The sequence below is a fragment of the Paramisgurnus dabryanus genome, chromosome 23 (assembly GCF_030506205.2).
Source record: "Paramisgurnus dabryanus chromosome 23, PD_genome_1.1, whole genome shotgun sequence".
Lineage (NCBI taxonomy): Eukaryota > Metazoa > Chordata > Actinopteri > Cypriniformes > Cobitidae > Paramisgurnus > Paramisgurnus dabryanus.
The window spans coordinates 1,309,600-1,335,741 of NC_133359.1; the positions used below are offsets into that span (position 1 = coordinate 1,309,600).

At 38.4% G+C, this 26,142-nt stretch overlaps 3 protein-coding genes and 1 long non-coding RNA gene across 4 annotated transcripts in view; 2 read left to right on the forward strand and 2 right to left on the reverse strand.

Annotated features, from left to right (window-relative positions):
- Nucleotides 1–4,703, reverse strand: part of rfx7b (regulatory factor X7b) — a 28,756-nt gene extending 24,053 nt beyond the window's left edge. The window contains exons 1-2 of the mRNA XM_065277350.2: nucleotides 3,790–4,703; nucleotides 2,469–2,502 (exon numbers count right to left, since the gene is read on the reverse strand). Coding sequence (XP_065133422.1) covers nucleotides 2,469–2,502; nucleotides 3,790–3,887 — 132 coding nt within the window. The 5' untranslated portion in view covers nucleotides 3,888–4,703. The remainder of the gene's footprint in view (nucleotides 1–2,468; nucleotides 2,503–3,789) is intronic.
- Nucleotides 4,704–13,953: 9,250 nt separating this feature from the next.
- szl (sizzled) lies at nucleotides 13,954–15,295 on the forward strand. Its single transcript, XM_065277351.1, has 4 exons — nucleotides 13,954–14,357; nucleotides 14,440–14,609; nucleotides 14,720–14,812; nucleotides 14,985–15,295. Exons 1-4 carry the CDS (start codon nucleotides 14,080–14,082, stop codon nucleotides 15,293–15,295), a joined length of 852 nt encoding a protein of 283 aa, XP_065133423.1. The 5' UTR covers nucleotides 13,954–14,079.
- Nucleotides 15,113–21,525, reverse strand: LOC141281520 (uncharacterized). Its single transcript, XR_012335890.1, has 3 exons — nucleotides 21,072–21,525; nucleotides 18,996–19,181; nucleotides 15,113–15,235 (listed from the first exon to the last, which is right to left on the reverse strand). It is a non-coding gene; the product is annotated as an uncharacterized lncRNA (long non-coding RNA).
- Nucleotides 16,357–25,854, forward strand: dbx2 (developing brain homeobox 2). The gene is made up of 4 exons (XM_065277537.2): nucleotides 16,357–19,163; nucleotides 20,532–20,588; nucleotides 24,386–24,570; nucleotides 24,683–25,854. Exons 1-4 carry the CDS (start codon nucleotides 18,905–18,907, stop codon nucleotides 24,812–24,814), a joined length of 633 nt encoding a protein of 210 aa, XP_065133609.1. The 5' UTR covers nucleotides 16,357–18,904; the 3' UTR covers nucleotides 24,815–25,854.
- The last annotated feature ends 288 nt before the right edge of the window (nucleotides 25,855–26,142 follow it).

Genomic DNA, 26,142 nt, shown 5'->3' on the forward strand with positions numbered 1-26,142 from the left:
TAAAAAAATCATTAGACTATTCGATTAATCGAAAAAATAATCGATAGATTAATCGGTTGAAAAAATAGTCGATAGTTGCAGCTCTAGTTCTATATTCAGTGAATATAGGTAGGAACCTTCCTTCTGGTGACAGGTGTTGCTGGAGGAAGGTGAACACACAGTTTTTTGACCGTATCACAAGGCCATGCTGTTACAACAATGCAACACATTAAATAAAATGAATACTCTGAGCATTCAAATGGTGAGTGGACATTGATTTAATGACATTTAACTTAAGCCAAGTGAGCGCGTACAAATACACCGTCCAGCAACCCTCAGCTGCTTTAAGTATAGACTTAGCTGCTTACAACTACAGTCTGAAACAATGTACACTTCATTATGAAGCAACGTACACTCCAGTCTGAAACAATGTACACTACAGTCTAAAACAATGTACACTAGTCTGAAACAATGTACACTACATTATGAAGCAACGTACACTACAGTCTGAAACAATGTACACTACATTATGAAGCAACGTACACTACAGTCTGAAAAAACGTGCACTACAGTCTGAAACAACGTGCACTACAGCCTGAAACAATGTACACTACATTTTGAAGCAACGTACACTACAGTCTGAAACAATATACACTACATGTACACTACAGTCTGAAACAATGTACACTACAGTCTGAAACAATGTACACTACAGTCTGAAACAATGTACACTTCATTATGAAGCAACGTACACTCCAGTCTGAAACAATGTACACTACATTATGAAGCAACATGCACTACAGCCTGAAACAACGTGCACTACAGTCTTAAACAACGTGCACTACAGTCTGAAACAACGTGCACTACAGTCTTAAACAACGTGCACTACAGTCTGAAACAACGTGCACTACAGTCTGAAACAATGTACACTTCATTATGAAGCAACGTACACTCCAGTCTGAAACAATGTACACTACATTATGAAGCAACGTGCACTACAGCCTGAAACAACGTGCACTACAGTCTGAAACAACGTGCACTACAGTCTGAAACAACGTGCACTACAGCCTGAAACAACGTGCACTGCAGTCTGAAACAACGTGCACTACAGTCTGAAACAACGTGCACTACAGTCTGAAACAACGTGCACTACAGTCTGAAACAACGTGCACTACAGCCTGAAACAATGTACACTACATTATGAAGCAACGTACACTACAGTCTGAAACAATGTACACTACAGTCTGAAACAACGTGCACTACAGCCTGAAACAACGTGCACTGCAGTCTGAAACAACGTGCACTACAGTCTGAAACAACGTGCACTACAGTCTGAAACAACGTGCACTACAGTCTGAAACAACGTGCACTACAGCCTGAAACAATGTACACTACATTATGAAGCAACGTACACTACAGTCTGAAACAATGTACACTACAGTCTGAAACAACGTACACTACATTAAGAAGCAACATACACTACGGCCTGAAACAATGTACACTACAGTCTGAAACAACGTGCACTACATTGTCAAGCAACATACACTACGGCCTGAAACAATGTACAATACAGTCTGAAACAATGTACACTAGAGTCTGAAACAATGTAAACTACAGTCTGAAACAATGTACACTACATTATGAAGCAACATACACTAGTCTGAAACAACGTACACTACAGCCTGAAACAATGTACACTACATGTACACTACAGTCTGAAACAACGTACACTACATTATGAAGCAACGTACACTACAGCCTGAAACAATGTACACTACATTATGAAGCAACATACACTAGTCTTAAACAACGTACACTACAGCCTGAAACAATGTACACTATGGGGTGGTTTCCTGGACAGGGATTAGCTTAGGCCAGGACTAGGCCTTAGTTTAATTAGGAAATATAACTAGTTTTAACCAACATGCCTTACTAAAAACATTACTTGTATGCATTTTAAGGCAAAACAAAGGGCACTGATGTAGTAAGATATGTCAGTGCAATTTTTCAGTTTGAACAGCTCTTTATTTTAGTCTAGGGCTAGTCTAATTCCTGTACTATAGTCTGAAAAACTATAAGTAGATACATTTATTCATAATGCTAATAATTGGGACATACATTCTTCAGTCACATCTTTTACTTTAATATTCAATCTTTAGGCAGTAATATAAACTGTTGAGGTCACATGTGAGTGTGTGTGCAGTAGTGCTGCCTCACAACTAATCGTATATATATATATATAAACAAACAAACAAACAAACAAACAAACAAACATGTATATACACATGCAAATGTTTCTTAATTATATACATGCATGTCTGTCTGTGTATTTATACATAATTATTATACAGAGTACACCCACATATATTATGTAAACAAAAACTTTTATTCTGCAAACGAGTCGCGTGAGACTAATCGTGAGGCAGCACTAGTGTGCATTTATTCTTACATACAGAAAAAACATACAGTTATACCAGAGAGAGACTTACCAATATACTTTCCACTTTTGATTGTACAGATTTGCTGTTAACCAATAAAAACAAAAAATAGAGTGTTAGATCGTATATGCATCAGGTACAGTTACATTCATGCATTCAAGGTCCTGAGATCGAACCTATGACCTTTTTGAACTTAACTACACAAACAGGTAGAAAAACATGACATGCTTATGGATTGAGTGTCTGATAACAGACTGAGTTTGTGGTGTGCTTGTTGTTTTTATAAGATAGAAAACACACAAGTCCTCTTGTATATAAAGGTCGAGTCAGTACAGGTGTATCTCTAAATCACCTGCTCTTCTGCTTCTGTAGATATTCTGCTTCTATTTAAAGTATAGACAGTACATTATATACAATACATCTAATCTATTCAAGCAGACATTGCAATAAGATTTTCATCTCACTGCTGACACAGGAAATATAAGTTTCTGCAAAGAGTTGAGCAAACATCAGATTAGTAGTCAAATCTGATCTAAATGCTGCATAACGCTTAATCGCGACCAGCTGAGGTATGTATAATAATTCTGTATATATAAATACACACAAGTATACATGTGTAATTTTAAGATTTTTTAATATTAATTGATATATTTATATCAATTAAGAATTTATATTATTAATAAATTATATTTAAATATAAAAATGTATATTCATTTGTAAATATTTACATGCATCTGTGTGTATTTATATATATAGAATTATTATACACATGACACACCTACATATATGATGTAAACAAAAACTTTTATTCTGCAAATGATTAGTCCCGATGAATCGTTATGAGCCCTACCAATATCGTAGGACAACCCAAAACACTAGTCAGACATACTGAGAGTTAACTTTTACTATATAATCATATATTCTTATGTGCAAATAAGATATCTGTCTTATGAAAATAAATAATCACTCCCCCCATGCCCTAATCAGACAGCTGATATAAAAACAGACATCATTCCGTCATGCAAATGACTTACTCCATACATACAAACAATCAGACATCATCACATGTATCAGACATCTAAAACAACATAATCGGACACTATCCCAAGCATTGACATGCAATGCAACAAAATCGTTAATATCATAAACAATCAGACATGTCGTGCAATAACATCAGACATCCTCATGCAAAGAACTCACACGTAAACAATCAAACGCGTCTGACAAAATCAGACAGTAAGCAAATGCAAAACATCAGATGCATGCAAGGTGCTCTCCCTCTCTCCGTGTGTGTGTGTGTGTCAGGGTACAGATGTGCACGAGATGGTGCTGCTGTGTGTTATTCAGATCAGACAGTAATCGGACATCTCACCAAATCGAGTTTTTGATCTTGTTGTACTGCAGCGCCGTGGCCTCGGGGCTCTGCAGGGACCCGAGAGCACCGGGCTGCTGTTTCTGATCATCAGCCATCACGGTGAGGAGGAGCAGGAGAAGGTGGATGAGGAGGAAGAGGAGCAGGACAGCTTCAGCGTGTAGGCCTCATCCGAGCGCATATCGCTCGGTGCTGAGATCAGGCGAGCCTTCAGCGCCCGTACGGACCGAGCAGCGCGGCCCCGGAGGGCGGATTCACGTGCATCGACAGCGACGGTCGAGAACCGGATAGGAAAAACAAGGAGATCTTCGGTGCAGCGGACAGAAACAGCAGCAGCCGCCACGGACCGAGCTGCTGCGGGCAGGCATAGACTGCGCATGTGCAGAGGAGTGAGGCGTGCGCGCGCGCGCCCTGTGTTTTCTCACATGCTCGTAAATCGGCCAAATCATTCTAAAAATTTCACAATATCTACATGTTTCTGTGAGGGTTTGCTATGAGATATTTTAATAAATATTATTATGCTATTACATCCATGAATGTCTTCATTGAGGGTTTGTTTAAATACAAACACTTGCGATCATGGCCACTTGAGAGCGCATGCGCACGACAGGAGCTAAACAAGCAAGACTGTCCCAGATGATCTGCAAAATGTCAAAGCCAAGTGCACACTATAATCCACACTATACCTGCATCTGAATTCGCCTACTTCCATACTAGTTTGCGTAAAATGAACACTTCTATCTCACACTTACCAAAATTAAACATGTTTTTGTTGTAAAGTGTAGTAACCATGGTTTTTTGGTGTATTGATTACTCTAGCAAAACCATGGTAAAAAAAAAACATATAAAAATAAAACTATGGTTATTATGTGCCCATAGTTTTACTAACCATGTGTTACTTACTGTTTCTGTACAAATATATTTTTTTGCCATATGGATTTTCGTAAGATATTCAAATATAATTTTTAATATTTCAAAATATACAAAAAATGGCCAAAAATATATGTACTGAAATATATTTTGAAATATGTTTACAAAATGTTTTTTTGCCAATTTTGTATATTTTAAAATATATTTGAAAAATAAATATATTTTAAAGCTTTTATATTTATGTCACATTTAAAGAAAAACTTTGTACGTTACAAACCTGTAAATATAACAGTTTTGAAAAGATTAAAGTTAAATATATTTTCAACTGCAAATTTATTTTAATTTTATATTTTATACATAAATATATTTTTTGGCCAGGAATATCTTATTTGCTGTATGGGTTGTAAAATTAGAAATGTATTTGTTGCCCCTAAAATCATTTTTGAAATGTATTTTAATGTATGAAGGTGAAAACTAAATCTATTTTCAAATTTAAAAATATATTCAATTAAGCTTTACTTTTTATAAAATGTATTTAGAATATGGGAGAGTGGGGCACAAAAAGTGACAGGAGTGCAAACGTTACGCCATATGTATCGTTCTTGGTAATAAACAGAGGGTTTGTTGTAACACCTGCTAGAAAATTTAGTTTAAACACAAATAATTCAATCAAATTCTGTCTATATACTAAAGGAGTTTATATTGTTTATATATCTGCCTAGATAGATATCCAAACATTCATCCAGCCATCATCCTTCATCTAACCATCCATCTATTAGCCATCAATACATAAAAATACATAAAAAAAAAAATCATAATAGTGATTCAGTTATTTCCCCTGATATTGTATTAACAGTTATCATGTTGATGAACAATATTTACATTGTTTTCATGTCATTATCATTGTATGCCTAGGCTGTGTGACAACTAACCCCGCTGTGTAAAAATGTTTTCAATTCCATCAGTTACTATAGGAGTTGCTGACATGTTTCGAAATGATGTTATGTTTTAGGTAACAAGACAGTGATTCAAATAATATAAGGTTAGATTTGGTGACTTACTCACCCAACTCAGAAATAAAAAAACATAAGATGAAGAAATTTACTTTCATCACTCTTTGTTCAATATCTTAACCACATCAAAACACATCAAAACTTTAACAAATTCACAGGAGATCTTCTGACAGTGAGAGAAAAAGACCAAAAGTAGCCGTGTTACAATTAACCCTGCATTTATTGATATTTTTGGCCAGAGAAATTTATTTTTGCTGTATGGGAATAAACTATGAATACCAGAAAATTGTGAGTGTTGTGAATCTGTACTGCCCTCTGCTGTTGTGAATCTGTACTGCCCTCTGCTGGTGTGAATCTGTACTGCCCTCTGCTGGTGTGAATCTGTACTGCCCTCTGCTGGTGTGAATCTGTACTGCCCTCTGCTGGTGTGAATCTGTACTGCCCTCTGCTGTTGTGAATCTGTACTGCCCTCTGCTGGTGTGAATCTGTACTGCCCTCTGCTGTTGTGAATCTGTACTGCCCTCTGCTGGTGTGAATCTGTACTGCCCTCTGCTGTTGTGAATCTGTACTGCCCTCTGCTGGTGTGAATCTGCACTGCCCTCTGCTGCTGTGAATCTGTACTGCCCTCTGCTGCTGTGAATCTGTACTGCCCTCTGCTGTTGTGAATCTGCACTGCCCTCTGCTGCTGTGAATCTGCACTGCCCTCTGCTGTTGTGAATCTGCACTGCCCTCTGCTGTTGTGAATCTGCACTGCCCTCTGCTGGTGTGACTCTGCACTGCCCTCAGCTGGTGTGAATCTGCACTGCCCTCTGCTGCTGTGAATCTGTACTGCCCTCTGCTGGTGTGACTCTGCACTGCCCTCTGCTGTTGTGAATCTGCACTGCCCTCTGCTGGTGTGAATCTGCACTGCCCTCTGCTGGTGTGAATCTGTTCTGCACTGCCCTCTGCTGGTATGAATCTGTACTGCCCTCTGCTGGTGTGAATCTGCACTGCCCTCTGCTGGTGTGAATCTGTACTGCCCTCTGCTGGTGTGAATCTGTACTGCCCTCTGCTGTTGTGAATCTGTACTGCCCTCTGCTGGTGTGAATCTGTACTGCCCTCTGCTGGTGTGAATCTGTACTGCCCTCTGCTGGTGTGAATCTGTACTGCCCTCTGCTGGTGTGAATCTGCACTGCCCTCTGCTGGTATGAATCTGTACTGCCCTCTGCTGGTGTGAATCTGTACTGCCCTCTGCTGGTGTGAATCTGCACTGCCCTCTGCTGGTGTGAATCTGCACTGCCCTCTGCTGGTGTGAATCTGTACTGCCCTCTGCTGGTGTTAATCTGCACTGCCCTCTGCTGGTTTGAATCTGTACTGCCCTCAGCTGGTGTGAATCTGCACTGCCCTCTGCTGGTGTGACCCTGCATTGCCCTCTGCTGGTGAGAATCTGCACTGCCCTCTGCTGGTGTGACTCTGTACTGCCCCTCCTGCTCGTGTGAATCTGTACTGCCCCTCTGCTGGTGTGAATCTGTACTGCCCTCTCTGCTGTTGTGAATCTGTACTGCCCTCTGCTGTTGTGAATCTGTACTGCCCTCTGCTGGTGTGAATCTGCACTGCCCTCTGCTGGTATGAATCTGCACTGCCCTCTGCTGGTGTGAATCTGCACTGCCCTCTGCTGGTGTGAATCTGTACTGCCCTCTGCTGGTGTGAATCTGTACTGCCCTCTGCTGGTGTGAATCTGCACTGCCCTCTGCTGGTGTGAATCTGTACTGCCCTCTGCTGGTGTGAATCTGTACTGCCCTCTGCTGGTGTGAATCTGCACTGCCCTCTGCTGGTGTGAATCTGTACTGCCCTCTGCTGCTGTGAATCTGTACTGCCCTCTGCTGGTGTGAATCTGTACTGCCCTCTGCTGCTGTGAATCTGTACTGCCCTCTGCTGGTGTGAATCTGCACTGCCCTCTGCTGGTGTGAATCTGTACTGCCCTCTGCTGGTGTGAATCTGCACTGCCCTCTGCTCGTGTGAATCTGTACTGCCCCTCTGCTGGTGTGAATCTGTACTGCCCTCTCTGCTGTTGTGAATCTGTACTGCCCTCTGCTGTTGTGAATCTGTACTGCCCTCTGCTGGTGTGAATCTGCACTGCCCTCTGCTGGTATGAATCTGCACTGCCCTCTGCTGGTGTGAATCTGCACTGCCCTCTGCTGGTGTGAATCTGTACTGCCCTCTGCTGGTGTGAATCTGTACTGCCCTCTGCTGGTGTGAATCTGCACTGCCCTCTGCTGGTGTGAATCTGTACTGCCCTCTGCTGGTGTGAATCTGTACTGCCCTCTGCTGGTGTGAATCTGCACTGCCCTCTGCTGGTGTGAATCTGTACTGCCCTCTGCTGCTGTGAATCTGTACTGCCCTCTGCTGGTGTGAATCTGTACTGCCCTCTGCTGCTGTGAATCTGTACTGCCCTCTGCTGGTGTGAATCTGCACTGCCCTCTGCTGGTGTGAATCTGTACTGCCCTCTGCTGGTGTGAATCTGTACTGCCCTCTGCTGGTGTGAATCTGTACTGCCCTCTGCTGGTGTGAATCTGTACTGCCCTCTGCTGGTGTGAATCTGTACTGCCCTCTGCTGGTGTGAATCTGCACTGCCCTCTGCTGGTGGGAATCTGCACTGCCCCTCTGCTGGTGTGAATCTGCACTGCCCTCTGCTGGTGTGAATCTGTACTGCCCTCTGCTGGTGTGAATCTGCACTGCCCCTCTGCTGGTGTGAATCTGCACTGCCCTCTGCTGGTGTGAATCTGCACTGCCCTCTGCTGGTGTGAATCTGTACTGCCCTCTGATGAATGGGGGTTTGTCCAAAACGAAATCTGTCCACAAAATTATACAAATACAAAATTTTAAAATTCAAAGGGTCACAATATCAAGATATGATTGCATAAAGGTACTTGTATAAGATCTTAGAATATCTGACGTGATCTGAAAACATGATATTATACAATCATTCAGTAAACCATAAGTTATAAGTGATTTAAATTTTAAACACAAGTTTTGTGTCTAATAAAAAACAAATCTAGACCCAATTAAACCTTTTGTGCTTTTCTGAGTAACACACAGCTATTTTGCTATTGAATAAATAAGAATGTGTGATTCTGTGTTGTACTACTTGGTCTTGTCTGGGTCTTAACTGTCTTCGGTCTCGGCCTCTCAAAGTCTTGGTCTTGGTCTCGGTTTAGATGGTCTTAACTACAACACTGACACTATCTTTTAGGAGCATTTCAGGTAATGAGCAAAACTTCAAAGGTTAGTTTTAGACATGTCATTGAAACTGAGAAATCAAATATGAGATGTTCAAAAAGTAAAGTCAAACCTTTACATACACAGACATTAATAATATATAACTCAGTGTAAATAGTCTGATATTCGGTCCATCACAGCATCAATTTTTAATTTCTACATAAACATCTGACAGCATAAGTCAAGTAGACGCTGTTTTGTTCACACAGACTGACTGAATGACTCTCATTAGCCTTCCCATATTAACAATCCAAACAGAAAGGCCGGAGAGGGGCAGGAGGGCCGTTAGAAAGAATAACAAGTAGCCGGGGGGTAAATCAGTGACGAGAGGGGGTGCTTAGCCTAACGCATGCACCCTATTGTTCTCTTTAATGGGTCTGTGTCTCTAATAGCTCGGTTAGGTCCCTCAGTAGCTGCCGTCTGCCCCGACTGCCCGACCCACGCCAGCAGTAAAGACTGGGGCCGACGGGACCAGAGCCGACGATTAATCTGTCTGATCGTGTGCTTCGCTTGTCAGTTTTCATCGTGTTTATCATTTTAATACTGAATGTGAGGTGAAGAGACAGATTTCAGATGTCTGGAGCGCTATTACTTTCAGCATCGCAGACAGAATTGAACTCAGGGGCTTCAGGTCTGTTGTCAAACACGTGGCATGACTCGAGTGTGTCTCAGACTGTTTTATATGAGTCTGGAAACAGTTTTCACCTCTTCTACAGCCTAAAATTTGTTAGAAATAAGTCAAGTTTTTCTTTATAAATCTCTTGAGAGCTCAAGTTGCTGTACAAAGAAAATTCAGAGATCAATAGAAAGGCAACAATATAACAATTTACATTTAGCAGACGCTTTTATCCAAAGCGACTTACAAAGATAAGGAAACAATAAAGGGATTTGTAATAGGGAGGCAATAATACAAGAAGTGCTTATAGACGGTTTCATCGGACGCATGTGCGCTGACGTGGTACACGTCTGGATCCGAACTTTACTTCCGGTTTCTGTTTGTTTAATGGTCTGACTAGTTGCTAAACTGATCTCTTGAACAAATGCCTCGTCGAAAATAACAAATGTTTTGGTTTCCTAGATAATCTATGTGTTGTTTTTTGCTTATTATATAAATAAACTACGTTTAAAGAACTTTGTTGTTATTTATTCTTAGCAGAGTTTTCTGGAAGTTACGTGCGGACCACGACAGCCGCTTGTTTATGTTGTTACTGCTGAAACCGTCTATATCAAGATAACACAATACCTGTTGAGAGAGAAAGAGAGAGAGAGAGTTAGTAAAAGTTTTTTTTAAACGGCGACAAATTAACCGAATTAAACACTGAAAGTGAAGATGATGTTTTTAGATAGCTGTTAAATCACACGATTCAGTAAAAGGCACCATACAAGTATATATTTGTGTAAAACTGTTTAGAAAGCATTTATTCTGATTGGTTGAGAAATGTTCACTGCACCTCTGACCTGTCAAATGTCTCAAAATAACCACCAGAGTAATGTTTGTGGTAACTGTGGGATAAAAGGAATAATCGTCTCCGGTCATTTGAATTATTTGAAAATAACACATTACCGAATAATGATTTTTGAATAATTCAACTGCCCGTCGTCAATTATTTCTTATATATGTAGATGTTTCTTAAATACATGCATGTGTATTATATATAGAAAATAATTACACACAGTGTACATGCATACATTTTGCAAAAACAAACTTTTATTTTTTAAGCATATATTTATTATATTTATTATGTGTACTTATATATACACATAACAATAACACAGTAGACACACAAATATATTATGCAAAAAATAACTCTTATTTTGTATGCAATTCATATATTTTTAATAATCTTTTGACAGCTCTAATATATACACATATATACAGTACTGTGCAAAAGTCAAAATCACCAGCTTTGTTGTTTTAGCAAAGTTTTAATGTCCATCTATATGAATTTTTCACTCTTTTTTAAGATACAAACAGAAAATATGAACACAAAATTAAAAACAAAACAATTTTCAGAACTAAATGTCTTTTTTAGTCAGTATTTAGTGTGACCTATCTTGGCACTAAACACATCTTAAAGCTTTTCTGAAGAGACTAAAGTCCTGAAGTCATTCGATTAGAATTAGAAATTATAATAATTATGATTTAATTTCATTCAGGTTTAAGAAATCCTGCAGCTGCCTGCTATTGCTCAAGTGGATGGGAAGTTTACCCTAAATACTTCACACTTCAGCTTATACTTTTAACGCTTATGTTTTAATACTACATACAAGTTTCCTGTATTTTCTGGTTGTATTCTAATAAAGAGACTGAGAAATAATTATATATGATCACTATAACGTTGCAAAAACATCAAATCTAATGGTAGCATGGTGGCCTAAGACTTTTTACATATACATTCTAGTTATAGTTAGTTATAAGTTATACAATTAAATTAGTCAGTTTATTTCAAATATTATAAAGCATTTCACACATATATCCAAAGCTACCTTCATATATTTTCAATGCATGTTATATCATAAATATACAGCTCATCATAGCCATAACAAAACAGCAAAAAATATGTCACAAACATGTGATTTCCAGGCCTTTAAAGTCATAGAAGATAATAAAAGCCGAGGACATTTCAGTAATAAATATCCATGTCTAGTCATGCTGAGCTTTTAAAGATTATATCAGATAGAAAGGATGTCGAAAAATATAAAATTTAAGGTGTGGGAATATTACCCAAAACAATTAAGCACGGAGAAACCAAATAATGAAATGTATATCAGCTCCAAACAAAGCAAGAGCCGCTGATCAAACAGTATTTAGACATTAAGGGCTGATGGATGGAGAGACTGCAGAGGGCAATAAATGTAAATGACATGAGCTCTAATGTGGGATAATCCAGTGAAGTACACTCTTTTAAGAGCGTCTCAGACACATTACAAGCACAATACCCCGTTACATCTCCAGCACGAGTCCAGCGCATTTGAATGTGAATGCAGGCGTATGGTCAGATCAAAGGTGAGCTGCAGGACAGGTAGACTGCAGACAGTTCGCTGGCTAATGGCAGACAGACAACTCGCCCAGGTCTCGCTGGCAGAGGAAGCTCAAATTGACATGATGGAGACAGAGTAGCTGTCAGCGAGCTGGAGACGCCTGTCTGGATGATGGTCTCCATGTAGACCAGACACGTGAACCACAGACGATCACAGATCCTAGTTTTATAATGCTATAGAAGATTCACATGCAGTCCTGCTCAAAACTGATGTCTGGAGGATCTATTGGCACATTATTTAACAGGTTGGATTAAACCATCAAAATATGACAAGTTTGGTACAAAATGGAAAAAAATGTAGGTTTGGGTAGTTTGACAGTGTATCATGGGGTTTATTATAATCCTAATTACAGGAAAAAAATATTAATTTAATACTTATTAATATATTGTTGTCTTTATTTTGAAAGCAGAGCAATTCCAGGACTACTTTCAGTCAAACATGTGAACATAATTTCAGCATACTTTATAGGAATTCTATGGATAAAAATGCACAAACCAGAAGCAATAATGCCCAACAAATGGAGAAGGGATGGCTCTTTAAAGAACATTTATATTATTTTAATCTTCAGGTGTCCATTTATGAAGAAGAAACAATTCTGAAGGCTGCAACTTTGGAAAATAATAAAAAAAATCTCACATAAGCCACCAAATATTGACATCTGAGATATTAGGAAGGTTAAAAAGTTTTGGTCGATATTTTCACCACTTTTGGTCAGTATCCATGCAACTGCTAACGCATCATATACAGTACAGGCCAAAAGTTTGGACACACTCACTGATTCTTTATTTATATATTTTTTCCACATAACGGAATAATAATAAACTCGTCCAAACTATGGCATAACACAAAAGCAACTGTGGGAATGATGTTGGTGAGTGAAAGCATCCAAAATAAATCAAAATTCTGTTATATTTTATCATCTGAAGTGCAGTCACCCTTTGCCTAGAAATTGCAAAACCATACTTGTGTCATTTTATCAAGAAGCTTCTTGAAGTTTTACTTTAGACTGAATTTAAAAAATATTGAAGGACTTCACATTAAATCTGGGCTCTTATTGACAGCTTTTTCTGTAATATTCAGTGCAAATCATCTATTTAATTATTGTTTGGCACAGGTATAGTTTTTTATACAAACATAATTTCATGCATTTAACCATACACCTTCAGATTAAAAGATTTTTAAAATCATAGTAAACATTTTAGTCAAGTGTGTCCAAACTTTTGGCCTGTACTGTATATCTGTGATCATTCATCAGATGTCATGAAATAATTATTAATATTTATTTATGATATTATTATAGCAATTATACATACCAATAGCAGTAACTTTTACAATTAAAAAAAGATAAGTGTTGTCGTTGTTTACAGAAATTAAGTAAATATTTAAATTATGTTGCAATATTTTAAAATATTTTGTGTTAATATTTGTGTTGTATTTCTTAATATTTTGATTGATATTATGTACTATTGATATTTTGATAACACAAATGACTTTTGTAGTGTTTGAAGCAAATTGCAACCAACAGCCTGATTGATGTTTTTGACATTTTTATTCTGCAAATGATTAAGCAAATGGTTTCTTGAATAAAATCATTGTCCATCATTTACACAGTTTTTCTGAAGCTGTGCAATCATATATAATCATATATAATCATAAATGTGATGAGGATGCACACATTGCATTTATGATAAAGGGACAGGGTTTAGATTATTCCTTAGTTATATTAAGTATTTTTTACAAACATAACTTACAAATAACATTTGTTTTGGCATTGATATATGTTAAGATGTTTCAGTCCAAAAAAAAGATAAATGTATAATTTTGCACACTTGATAGTTGCTGGTTCAGCCCATCCGACTCATTACAAGTGTGATGTCAATGGGGCCGTGTAATGCTCGCCTTGTTTATTTAATGTCCCCCCCTTCAACCCCTCCTCTGTGTCTGAGGGCCATTATCTCCTTCTTGTCACCTTGTCTGCGACTCTGATGTGTCGTTGATAACATCTGCCTGCCTGTATATAAAGTCAGAGACGTCAGACCTCTTCATCATTCACTCTCTCAGGACTCACCGGACTGCTCTTTCCATCTCTTTCTCTCTCTCCGGGATCATGGATCTTTCCAGCCTGCTGATCGTCGTCTCTCTCGTAGCCCACAGCGGAGCCTTCGACCTGGGCCAGACAACTCGCTGCGTCCCTGTTCCCCATCAGATGAGCGTTTGTCAGGATGTGCCGTATTCTGAAATGAGGCTGCCCAACCTGTTGGGTCACAGCAGTCTTGAAGAAGCGGTTCCTCGTTCTGAAGAATGGAGAACTTTGCTTCATACCGGCTGCCACCCGCAGGCCAGGACTTTCGTTTGCTCATTGATCGCTCCTGTGTGCTTGGACAGGTATGTACGGAGAGATTATGCTTATGAGGTTGATGCTTTAATAGTTTATGTTCTGAACTCACCTGTGGTTGTTTCTCTACAGGTTTATTCAGCCGTGTCGTAGCGTGTGCAGGGCCGTACGGGACAGCTGTGCCCCTGTTTTGGCCTGTCATGGACACGCATGGCCCGAAGCTCTGGATTGTGATCGGTTTCCCGAGCAGGATGATACGTGCCTGACACCTCTACCCAAACATATTAGCGCTTTCTCCAAAGGTGAGACTTTTCCTCAAACGTTCACATTTATTTTGACATGCAAAGCCATAGATTAATGATTGATTTAATCTGACTGAATTTAAACTGACGGTGTATTCTTGTGCATGCAGAATTTCCTCAGCCTGCCTGTCAAAACTGTCCATCTGTAGAGGAGGTGCCTTCGCTAAAAAGAGTGATGGATGCCTTGTGTCTCAGTGATTTTGGTAGGTACTGTTGTTGTAAACCTTTGTACTCAATGCATAATTCAAATGCATTGAAATAAACAATGCAACATTATATAAATAATATTTTGTGATAGCAGTGACAGTAGTAAAACATCTTCTGTAAACAATGCACTAATAATAATCTCACCTGCCGTTTTTCTCCTCCATGTAGCTGTGAAAGCCAAGATCTCTCGCCGTCGTCTGCCCTCCTCAGATCCAGAGCTGATGGTGGAGGGACACGTGGAGTTTATCCAGCGAGGTCCACTGCTCCCTTACGACACCGCCAGCCTCCTTCAACGCTGGCTCCTCATCAACCTCAGATGTGCTCACGATCTGGTCCGACCCGGTCGCGCTCAGCTCTACCTCATCACAGGAACCATGCGCCCGAACGGATCCATCGAGCTGTCCAGCCTCTTCCCCTGGCTCAAAAAAGACCTCCATATCACTGTCGCTACACGCAAATGGAAACACCACAAGTGCTAGAAGCGAGAGTAAACAAGAGACTTTTATAGACCTGAAATAATGGAGATGTTTTTAAATAGGTAGAAATGAATGAACTCTCTACCGCCCTCTTCTGGTAGGGTGCGTAACTGTTCTCATTCCCACGGCTCTTTGATCTCACTGACTTGAGATGCACTCAAAATGTTGTACATAGAGAGTTAAATAATTGTAAAGAATAATATTTTCTATCTCAGATGTAAACGTATATATGTCTGTTTTCATTGTTTGTGTGCTGTAAATAATAAATGTGTTTCTAAACTGAATGTTTGCCTATGTTTTTAAGCCTACTATTGTATATGTGTAAATGTGTGTTTGCATTAGATACTAATATCATTAAACATAATTCTAGCTTCAATATAATCATCTACTTGTAGCTCGTAGTCACGCTCACATCTTTCTCTAAATATAAGCTTGACTGTAGTTGAATTATTTAGTGCGTCAGTGATCTGAAACGGCTGGCAGCGAGATTTTATTCTGTGTCTCTGGTTCTTCATTACATCCACACAGATGCAGACAGGAGGGGTCGAGCTGAAAAGATACGGTCCTGCCCCGGGTTTCCCTGCATTGTGCCGTCTAATTCATCGAGCCTGGCCCATCATTCAGTGCATGAGAGCCGCTCGGAGAGGAGCTATTGACAAACGGCTGTTTTAAAGAGGTCGTAAAGAGAAAAGAAGAGAGACCTTTCACAGCTGGTCTCGCAGTGAGGGAACTTTTAAAACTCTCAATGCCAGCTCTAATTTTTTCACTTTAAAAGGAAGAAAAGCTTCAAATGGGTTCACATGAACCAGCGTTTTAGTGACTTCACCTCATAATAGACTCATTCTCTGTGTCTAAGAGAGCTGTGAGCTTTAGTACGCATAGACTAATGCCAGTAAAAAAGTGATGGTTTAAAGAGAGAAATGTATAAGCGCTTTATAAAAAAAAGACATAAAAAACCTCAAGCCTTACATTTGCTTTAACACTAAAGTGTTTAATAAAACACATTACCACTATTGTGTATTTATCTATGCTGAACATTTTTCTGGTTTTCATAATGGGGCTAATGTGGTGTGATGCTCATTTCAACTAATACAGTTTGAGTTTAGCAAAATCATTTATACCATATTGTAAGTATAATATGCATGTAATTTTATGCAAAATTAATTAACAGACCATATTGGATATTTGGACTATTATTAACATGACCAGTTAAAAATTTAAGGACACAAAAAATAGTTAAACAACATTAATGTTAAACTGTACACTTTTCAACTAAATATATAAACGTAAATGTCAATTTTAAAAAATATTTAGGTCAACAAACCAAATATATTTGCATGCATTTTTCTCATGCATTTTCTTGAATTAATTTTTTCATCCATTTTCTTGCATGCATTTTCTTGAATTAATTTTTTCATGCATTTTCTTGCATGCATTTTGTTCATGCATATTTTTCATTCATTTTGTTCATGCATATTTTCCATGCATTTTCTTGCATGCATTTTTTCGTGCATATTTTTCATGCATTTTCTTGCATGCATTTTTTTCATGCATATTTTTCATGCATTTTCTTGCATGCATTTTTTCATGCATATTTTTTCATGCATTTTTCTAAAATCAGGCCAGGTGTTACAGACACAAAGCTAGCAAATGCATTTCAAAAGATTTTCTATGCATGATTTAAAATGTGCTCAACACCAATAATATCTCCTCTTGGACTAAGAGAAACACTTGTGTGGTCTGTTTGTCACAGTGACTGACATGTAGAGAAACACTCTGGGTTATTCCTCCAAATCTAACATCCAGATTAGTCACGAGTTCATTTCCCAACTATAACCCCGAAGAAAATCTTTCCACATGCTACGAGCCGACAGTTAACACACATTACGTATTCATCGGTGGACGGTCTTCCTGCTACCAGCGAGAGCAATAAAACTGCAAATTTGATTACATGTGCCCTTTGGCTCTGTGTCGGAGGACAAAGAAAGCGCCTGTCTGCAGCGATTAGCATGCCCAGCATGAGGTGATGTTGTCCCCCAAAAGACTGGCCCGGTTCCCCCATACGCTCGGACATGCCTGTTTACTGCCACCAACCTCGGCCGAAGCACACTTCTGCTCCAGAAGAGATGTTGTTTGGTGGCTAGGGAGAATTAGATTGAACAAACACTACTGCAGTTATCTCACGCGAGTCTTTCCTAGAGTCACAAAAGAGGTCTGCTCAAGAAAAGTAATAGATGAACTTATCTCAAATATTCCTTATCTACACAAAGTGTCCCAAGCCATAACAGATCAATCTCATTTTGGTTAATCATGTTATTGCAAACATCTAAAAATAAATCAATTTATAATCATAATTACATTTAAGTTCATAAACTCTTGATTTGATATTAAAAGAGCGTCAGGGTTTGACATGAGGACCCATAACCTCACGACAGCGTCTCTCTGACCTGTTTCTCACTTAATTCTCAAAGTGTCACATTTGACAAGCATGATCTCTTTTCAGCTAATCGCTAACAAGTTTGCAGTCCAAGATCAAGCTTGAAATCTCAGTTCAATATGTTTTGACACTAAAGTGAAATTAATGCAGGACAAAAGTGCTCACTTTTTTGGTATCTACTACAAAAAAATTAATGCCTAATTTTACTACCCAGTAAAAGAGTTGTTGTCATTTCACCATCTAGGTTAACTATAGACGCAATACAGTTTTGCTAAGAGACACGCACTTCTATCCAAAATAAATTTGGTTGTCGTTTTTGCCAAAATAAGTTGTGAGATGTCTGATATTGTTTACAATAATTAATGTTTGCTTTCATTTATTCATTTAGCTTAGACATCTGGGCTGTGTTTGGACAGCTATTAGGCATCTTTTAAATGCAAATTTGCTTGGGTGCTAAGAATACAAAAGATGGAAAGAATGAAATAATAAAATGAGTCCAGTTACTTTGCATAAAGGCTGTATAACAAATACAACCATTATGCATAAATACTTTAAATGAAGTCCAAGAATTCTTTTTATAATGGTTTTGGGAGATGATGAAGTTATCACGAAAATGCGGTTTCAATGCATAGAAAAGTATATATAATACATAAAAGCACTTTTGGGCAAACGCATTCTCATTGTCCAGAGCTGTGTGACAGACAACAATAAAGTAAAGAAATATAGTCCGGGTTGATAGACTGAGAGACAGATACTCTTATAAGTGCTCTCTCAATGGTCCTTCAATGGATCCCACTGAATGAAGATATTACTATTTACTGCCCCGCGTTCTGTTTGGTGTGCAAGTTAAACTTTGGCCGGGAGTCTATTGTCTCCAGTGTCTATCATTTAATGGGAACTTTGACGTAATGAATGAAGCGGGTCCACCTTCTGTCCGACAGAAAGAGCTCACTCTTATCAGCCTTCACAATCAGACCTCGACGGCTCCACCAATCAGAACGCGGGCAGAGACGCCCATCAGCACAGAAGGAAAGAGCTTTTTGTTTTCTTTGTGTTTTTTAATGAACTTTCCCCTGTTCATCTGACTGCAATGCACCCACGCTAGTTGGAGAAAGTCTTCAGAAGGCTCTGGGTTCTAGAATGATCTCTTAAAACCAACGAGGTAAACGAGGGAAATGGCTGAATTTCCACCTAGACACCCGGGATTTGGGAATTCTGGGAAATGTTTTCTGATAGAGAATCTACTGCGTCCAGAAAGTTCTTCACCTGTTGGATGGGCCGCGTCAGGTGTCCACACCAAGAAATGTTCGTCCGCTCTGCTTTTCGGACCCCTGGGCTTGGTGATGAAAGGGAAGGGCGTCCATCAGACCGGAGACCCGGAGAGCCACACGTGTCCTCGGAAGACTGATGGAAAAACTGTTCAGTCGCAGTCAGGTGAGTCCACCTGCAACACTGATAAGAGGAAATATATTTAGAGAAACGTACTGTACAGCGTTTGCATTTCATGCCTAATGTTATTTTTGATGTGAATATCTCATGTAAAATATCAATCAAGCTTTACATGCATCTGTCGTGTTTCACATGAGTCTGAATGTAACACAGCATTCTTGAAATATATATATCAGTTCATGCAATTTATAGTTAGATAATTTTAATTTAATTTAAATTCAACAAGGAGCTCTAAAATTTAAATAAAAGTCAGATGCTAAGCATTCTTGGGAAATAAAATAAAAAACAAACATACCAGGAAGCTACACTGAGACTGATGGATACAGTTTTTAAGATGTCAATTCAGATGTCTATTAAAAAACTAACTTAAAATCAAATTTAAAATAGCTTGAAATGGAGTATAGCATGTATCCTGAAAAAGTTATTCATTCAATTTACTCATTTTTTTTTTTAAGGTAAGTGGTTGCAATTAATTTATTTAAGCTACATTTAAACAACAACAACAAAAAAATAAAAATAAAATAAAAAACTTTTGTTTAAATGTAGCTTAAATAAATTGATTGCAACTACTTACCTTAAAGAAAATTAATTAAATATTTTTTCTTCAGTATACTGTAGTTCTGTAAAATAATGTGGTCAGAAAATCTTACTGTATGTTGAGCAAAATATTTACCTAAATTTCCAAATTAAATTAACTCAAGATCTTACAGTGACAATGCTGTTATGCATTAATGCACAAAAACAGCAGTCTGATAGTATATTAACACAATCCCTATGGTAATACATAGATATTTTTTAAGTATCATGAAACACAATGTAAATATTATGGCATATACACATAACAATTATTCAGTACTGTGAATATATACAATATCCAATTGTACTACCGTCCAATATTATTAGTGTATCCACAGAGAAACCACAGTAGTTTATGCATGCTGGATTGACAAAAATAATATTTAGTCGCACAAACATTTAAAAACACTTATAGTAAATCCATCCTGATCTCACGAGAATTCTTACATATTTTACAAGGTGGCTAATTCGTATGAATTCATGCAAAGTTAATAGTGCAAAAACATACGATTCTCATGAAAAAAAAACAATAATGAAATCTAACCCCTAACCCCAACGTCACATGGGTCAATGCAAATCGTACAAAAATCTACGAACATGGTTGTATTAATTAATACAAACTAGCCAATATGTACGAATTCTCGTGAGATAGCATTGGGTTAAACTGATAAATTGCTGACCACATACTATTAGGTATATAATAAAAGTATAATTTACACCTACAATTTATATAGTTTATAGATATTAATCTCTCTCTCTCCCTCTCTATCTCTCCAGTTATGACTGGTGTTTCTATGCCGGGATTCACTGGAAGTGGACCTGTGATGTTCACCAGTAAGATTATTCACAAACACACAACTAATCTTCAAACAGCTTAATCTATGCATAATGACCGCAACTAATGTTCCTTAAATTTCACTGTTATTCATGAGTGTGGTTTCCATGTTTCCAATAGACATAACTACTGTACAAACATGTACACACACAAAACATTTCCTCTCCATCTCCAAGAGCAGATGAGAATTTTTACTCGGTCCCTAAATATCTGAGATGGATAAAAGTCAATCAGACGCGTTTATTCTGCATGCACAACCACCTAGCAACCACCAAGAACACCCTAGCAACCACATAACGCTATAAACAACTCCTAACAAACTTGCACTCTGAAAGAAAAATCCTAGCAACTGCATAGCAACCACCCAGGCCACCATGCAAAACACGAACAGCGCTGTTCATTTAATATCAAATAAATATACACCATTCCCCATTTTTCGCGCGTACGTGTTTCTTTATTTGACTTTCTGTGGTTTTCTATACCTGACCGGATTCGGTTCTGCCGGACTCGGGTGATAAAAGTCCCGCTGTAAAGTGTTTAACGGTGACACTTTCCCACAGCGCTCTTCGCGCGCGCGCACGGACCTTCCTGCCCGTGACCAGAGTCGTATAATAATAGAGTTACGACACTCACATAGACGTCCGTTGTAAGAATGGAATGCGGAAGTAACAGCGTTTCATGTAGTGACCGGTAGTGACGCATAGTTCCAAACGCAGCACTGAAGCCCATTCATTTCAATGGCACCTGCTGGTAAATCGATGAAATTACCGTTTCTCTTTACATTTTCGGACATTTCATTAATATAGTCAACGGTGATATTTTATGAACTCTGCTGTAGGTAATGATTATCGTTAATAATAACTAGTAAAATTTTTATATTTTAATGAGTTGTGTATAATGTGTGAATAATATAGATTTAATGGTTTAATATTTTATTACTGGTGGCCATCTACTTTATACTTAACCTTTTTTATATATAACGAGTAACACTAGGGGGCAACAGCGACAAGCTAAATGCCTTATAAGAAAGTCACACAGCTTCACAATGCTGGCTGCTATGTGTTTCATTGTGTTTGGTAAGTAATACGAGTGATGCATCCTCGAAAATCATGTATGATTATATTAACATTTAATGTGAATTTAAAATATGAATTTAGTGTGTTTCTGTTATGCTTCACTGTTACAAATAACCGCGTTGGCGATCTTTTTTGTGATTTTAATATAGTAAAAGTGTAGGAATTATGTTTTTAGCAGATTGATACCCATTTATATAGCCATATTTTGCTACAAAAATAAAAGATAAACTGTGTTGCTGTAGTTGGTATAGATAACCACAGTTATATTTGGGTCACAATTAACTGTTTATCTTTATTAACTGATTTACTGTATTTCCATCACTCCCTAGTAAAAAAAACGTTATAAACACAGTAAGTATAGTGATCAATTCCCTTAACAAGCTAATATTTACCTAAAATAGCTGAAAACCTATGCAAACAGATTGACAGCCCTGCTTGGTTTGGAACTGTAGAACGTTACATGAATCACGTGACCGCGCGGCGGTGAGATCAAAGCGTTTCGTAACTCTGTTATTATACGACTCTGCCCGTGACCAATCAGCTTTTGTCGCGCGACCGCACACATGCGACCCCGTGGCCACACCGATCTAGGATCGGCAAGCTCGACGACGGGAGCGAGCACAATACGCCTGCATTCCTGCACAGCAGAGGGCGGAATCTGCTCTCCGGGTTTTTTGTTCTCTTTAATGAAAAGCCGGGCACTAAAAGCCCCCTCCCTCCATCCATTCTGCCCCTCTAGACATGACGCCCTCAATAGAAATGACTTTTATAGACTTTTTTTAGCTCATCTGCGCGTTAAGAGAAAGTGGCTTTTGAAAGGACATAATCAGATATGCTGAGAAGAGGGAATAATGTGCCCGAACGTCACACGGATCATTTGTTGCGGGTTCTCGGGTGTGTGGGTGGGGTTGAGGGTGATCTGACCCTTAATAGGGCGTTTAAGTGGAAACTATTTAGACTGAATGGTGACCAGAGAGCGTGACTAACTGTCTTACTCACGCCGCTGAAGGTGGCCCGTTTACCGATTTGTCGAACAGATTAAAAAGGCATCGATGAATGAGGTCGAGAGAAAAGTTCATAATGTTTGCTTTTATTTGTTCCGCGATGCCATAGAAGAACCATTTTTGGTTCCCAAAAGAGCCTTTCAGTCAAAGGTTCTGCAAAGAATACTCATTTCTAAACATTTTATGAGACTCTCATGGCTTCATTTATTAGGACTGAATCAAAATGTTTTTAAGATGTGAGATAAATCTTTGGTGTCCCCAGAGCACATATGTGAAGTTTTAGCTCAAAATAATATATAGATAATTTATTATAGCATCTTCAAATTGACACTTTGTAGGTGTGAGCAAAAATGTGCCGTTTTGGGTGTGTCCTTTAAAATGCAAATGAGCTAATAAAAATGCAAACACTGATCACCATAATTGTGGTTTGTTGAAATTGAAACTCAATTGTGCTGTCAGTTATTTTCTCTCTCTCTCTCTCTCTCTCTCTGTCTGCACTAAATGTCAGTGCCGTGGTTGAATAGTGCAGATTAAGGGGTGGTATTATTATAATAAGATCCCCTTCTGACATCACAAGGGGAGCCAGATTTCAAGAAACTATTTTTTTTACATGCTTGCAGAGATTGGTTTACCAAAACTAAATTACTGGGTTGATCTTTTTCACATTTTCTATGTTGATAGAAGCACTGGGGACCCAATTATAACACGTAAACATGGAAAAAGTCAGATTTTCATCATATGTCCCCTTTAAAGGGTTAGTTCACCACAAAATGATAATTACCCACCCCTGTGTCGTTCAAAACCACCAAGTCCTTCGATTGTCTTAGAAAACATTTTTAGATATTTTGGATGAAAACCAGGAGGTGTCTGTCTGTCCCATTGACTGTTGATGGCACATGGACCTTTTTGGCAATGTCTTTTATACTTTTCTTGGCTAGATTGTGAAAATCAAACTACAGTCTATGGGTCATTCACAAGCCTCCCGGTTTTCATCTAAAAATGTTTCCTGAAGACAATCGAAGGACTTGGTGGTTTAGAATGACACAGAGGTAAGTGATTCATAATCAAATTGTCATTTTGTTGTAAACTAATCCTTGAACTTGACGCTTTCCTGACGAGTTTTACGGTAATCTGTAATTCCGCTATTATCCACTAGAATGCGCTCTTACCCAATTTATAAAAACTGAAGCAAAAATTAATTTAATTAATTTTAAACTCTGTGTATGTTTTGATCATCACTCTGAATCTGATCTCTAACTAAATGAAAAAAAAAAGCTATTATTTCTGTTTTTTGCTCAAAATGTTGTATTTTTTAAGAAACCTACCCATATTTGAGAGGTGATAAAAAGAGAACAAATAAAGATATGAAAAAACGTGTTTGTCTCGTTTTTGTTTGTTTGTGTGAAAGCAGATGGTCTGTTCTTTTATTTGATAAGTTTGTATGTTTACATATTTATGGAAGAAAATTTTCTTTAAAGACATTTTAAGAAACTTTTATGAAAATCAGGGCTGTCGGGAAAAGGTTGGCGAGGAATGAGATAAAGGCGGGGTGCATGATCTCTGAAAGCCAATGTTGACATTTGAAATCACCCAAACAAACACTCCTCTACCCCAATAGAATCTGGACCTTCTTTTGATAGACCCGCCCCACAAATACGCAAGACAGGCAACGATGTCAGTTAGTAGACACGCCCCTAACCCTAACTTTTTCTGCAGAAGGAGTCGGTGCTGCGCTGTGGAGCCAAGCGTTGAGCTCCAGGCCCAGGCCGGGAATTCTGCGCAGAGCTGTGTTCTCCGAAGAACAGAGACGAGAACTGGAAAAGATGTTTCGTAGACAGAAATACATCAGCAAGACAGACCGCAATCGACTGGCAACAGACCTCTGTCTGAAAGAAACACAGGTCAGGAACACATCGTTTTGCTTTTTGAGGAACACATACTTACACAACTTTCCTTTCTGATGTTGAGAAAGTCATTCAAAGCGAGAGTCTGAAAGGTTTGTGTGGTCTACAGGTGAAGATCTGGTTCCAGAACCGCAGGATGAAGTGGAGGAACTCCAGAGAAAAGGAGAGCACATACACATCAAAAGAGCAACTGATGGTCTGGAGTAAATCAGAACCAGCAAACACACAACCCAACAGATGACACACACACACACACACACACACACACACACACACACACACACACACACACACACACACACACACACAGACAAACACCTGCACGTGATACACCTATATATGGCCACACCAGAAATATCACAGCAAAAATACTTTTTTACTCTTATAATACTGAACTGAAGAGACTTCAGTGGAAATGTGGAACTGGAGAGTTTGTTGTTTGGGCTCCATTGTGATGGGTATAGGAACATTATGCAAGGTGTTATAGTGAATATAAACTTTAATTTTGTTCAGTTTATGTGCTAGAATTTGCTCTTTAATTGTCTCTAAAAAAAAATGACATTTAAAATCTGTATTGAATCATGAAGTATACTGGTCAGTGCTGTTTGGAAATATATTTTCACACAGACATTACGGAAAATAGATGGAAAATGTGTCTTGGATTTGTACAGTATGGTTTGATTTTTGGTTTATTCACACTGTCAATAATTGTCTGGAACCTGTGCGTGCATTCACGCTTATACCGTTAAGATCCCGTTAAGACACGTGACGTATTTAAAGTCCTGCACATGGAAGATTTTTTTCTCAACACTGTCTGAAGTTTGCTTATAATCCGTGATTTCTCTTTTGGTTTCTCACGAGAAACCATCCGCGTGCATTTTTTTGTTTATGATAAGATTATAAAGGAGCGTGTGATTGGCTGTACTAGTATGCTGGGTCTCAGCGTGGCCAACACTGCAGTCAGATGATCTGTATATATATGTAAATGTGTAATTATGTCTCTTGAATTCTCATCACCTCCTGTAGTTCTGTAATAACTGTAAAATCGTATCTTTATAAACAACTAATTACTGTAAAAACTACATTTTGTCTGTATTTTTTTTTTCATTTTTCAAGTGTATCAATTTAATATTTTTCAATTGTAAATATACATTTAGAAGAGAATCATTTGGTGTTGGTGCAGTGGATAAGACACTCTTTGGTGTGAGAGACCTGGGTTCGAATCCACTGTGACACACCATTGTGTCCCTGAGCAAGACACTTAACCCCTAGTTGCTCCAGAGGCGTTTTTAGCAATTGTAAGACGCTTTGGATAAAAGCGTCAGCTAAATGAATAAATGTAAATATAAATTTAGATGATAAAGTTAGTAAAGTCATAATTGAGCTATATCTGAGCATTTTTGTCCTCTATGATCATCATCTTTAAATGGGCTTGTAATGTAAATGCTCACTGTTATGATTGGCAAAAGAAAAACTATCCCATAATGTGCAGAAATCTTTACAATACTGGTTTCACTGTTACCTATACACTGAAAGCCCTAATGCTGTTTGTACTCAAAAAGTCAAGCA

Excerpts from the sequence above, each read along its gene's own strand:
- szl (XM_065277351.1), top strand. The coding sequence starts at position 14,080 with ATGGATCTTTCCAGCCTGCTGATCGTCGTCTCTCTCGTAGCCCACAGC. Across the intron at positions 14,610-14,719 it reads TATTAGCGCTTTCTCCAAAG|AATTTCCTCAGCCTGCCTGT; the intron begins GTGAGACTTTTC and ends TTGTGCATGCAG. Across the intron at positions 14,813-14,984 it reads CTTGTGTCTCAGTGATTTTG|CTGTGAAAGCCAAGATCTCT; the intron begins GTAGGTACTGTT and ends TCCTCCATGTAG.
- dbx2 (XM_065277537.2), top strand. The coding sequence starts at position 18,905 with ATGGCTGAATTTCCACCTAGACACCCGGGATTTGGGAATTCTGGGAAA. Across the intron at positions 19,164-20,531 it reads AACTGTTCAGTCGCAGTCAG|TTATGACTGGTGTTTCTATG; the intron begins GTGAGTCCACCT and ends CTATCTCTCCAG. Across the intron at positions 20,589-24,385 it reads TGGACCTGTGATGTTCACCA|AAGGAGTCGGTGCTGCGCTG; the intron begins GTAAGATTATTC and ends CTTTTTCTGCAG.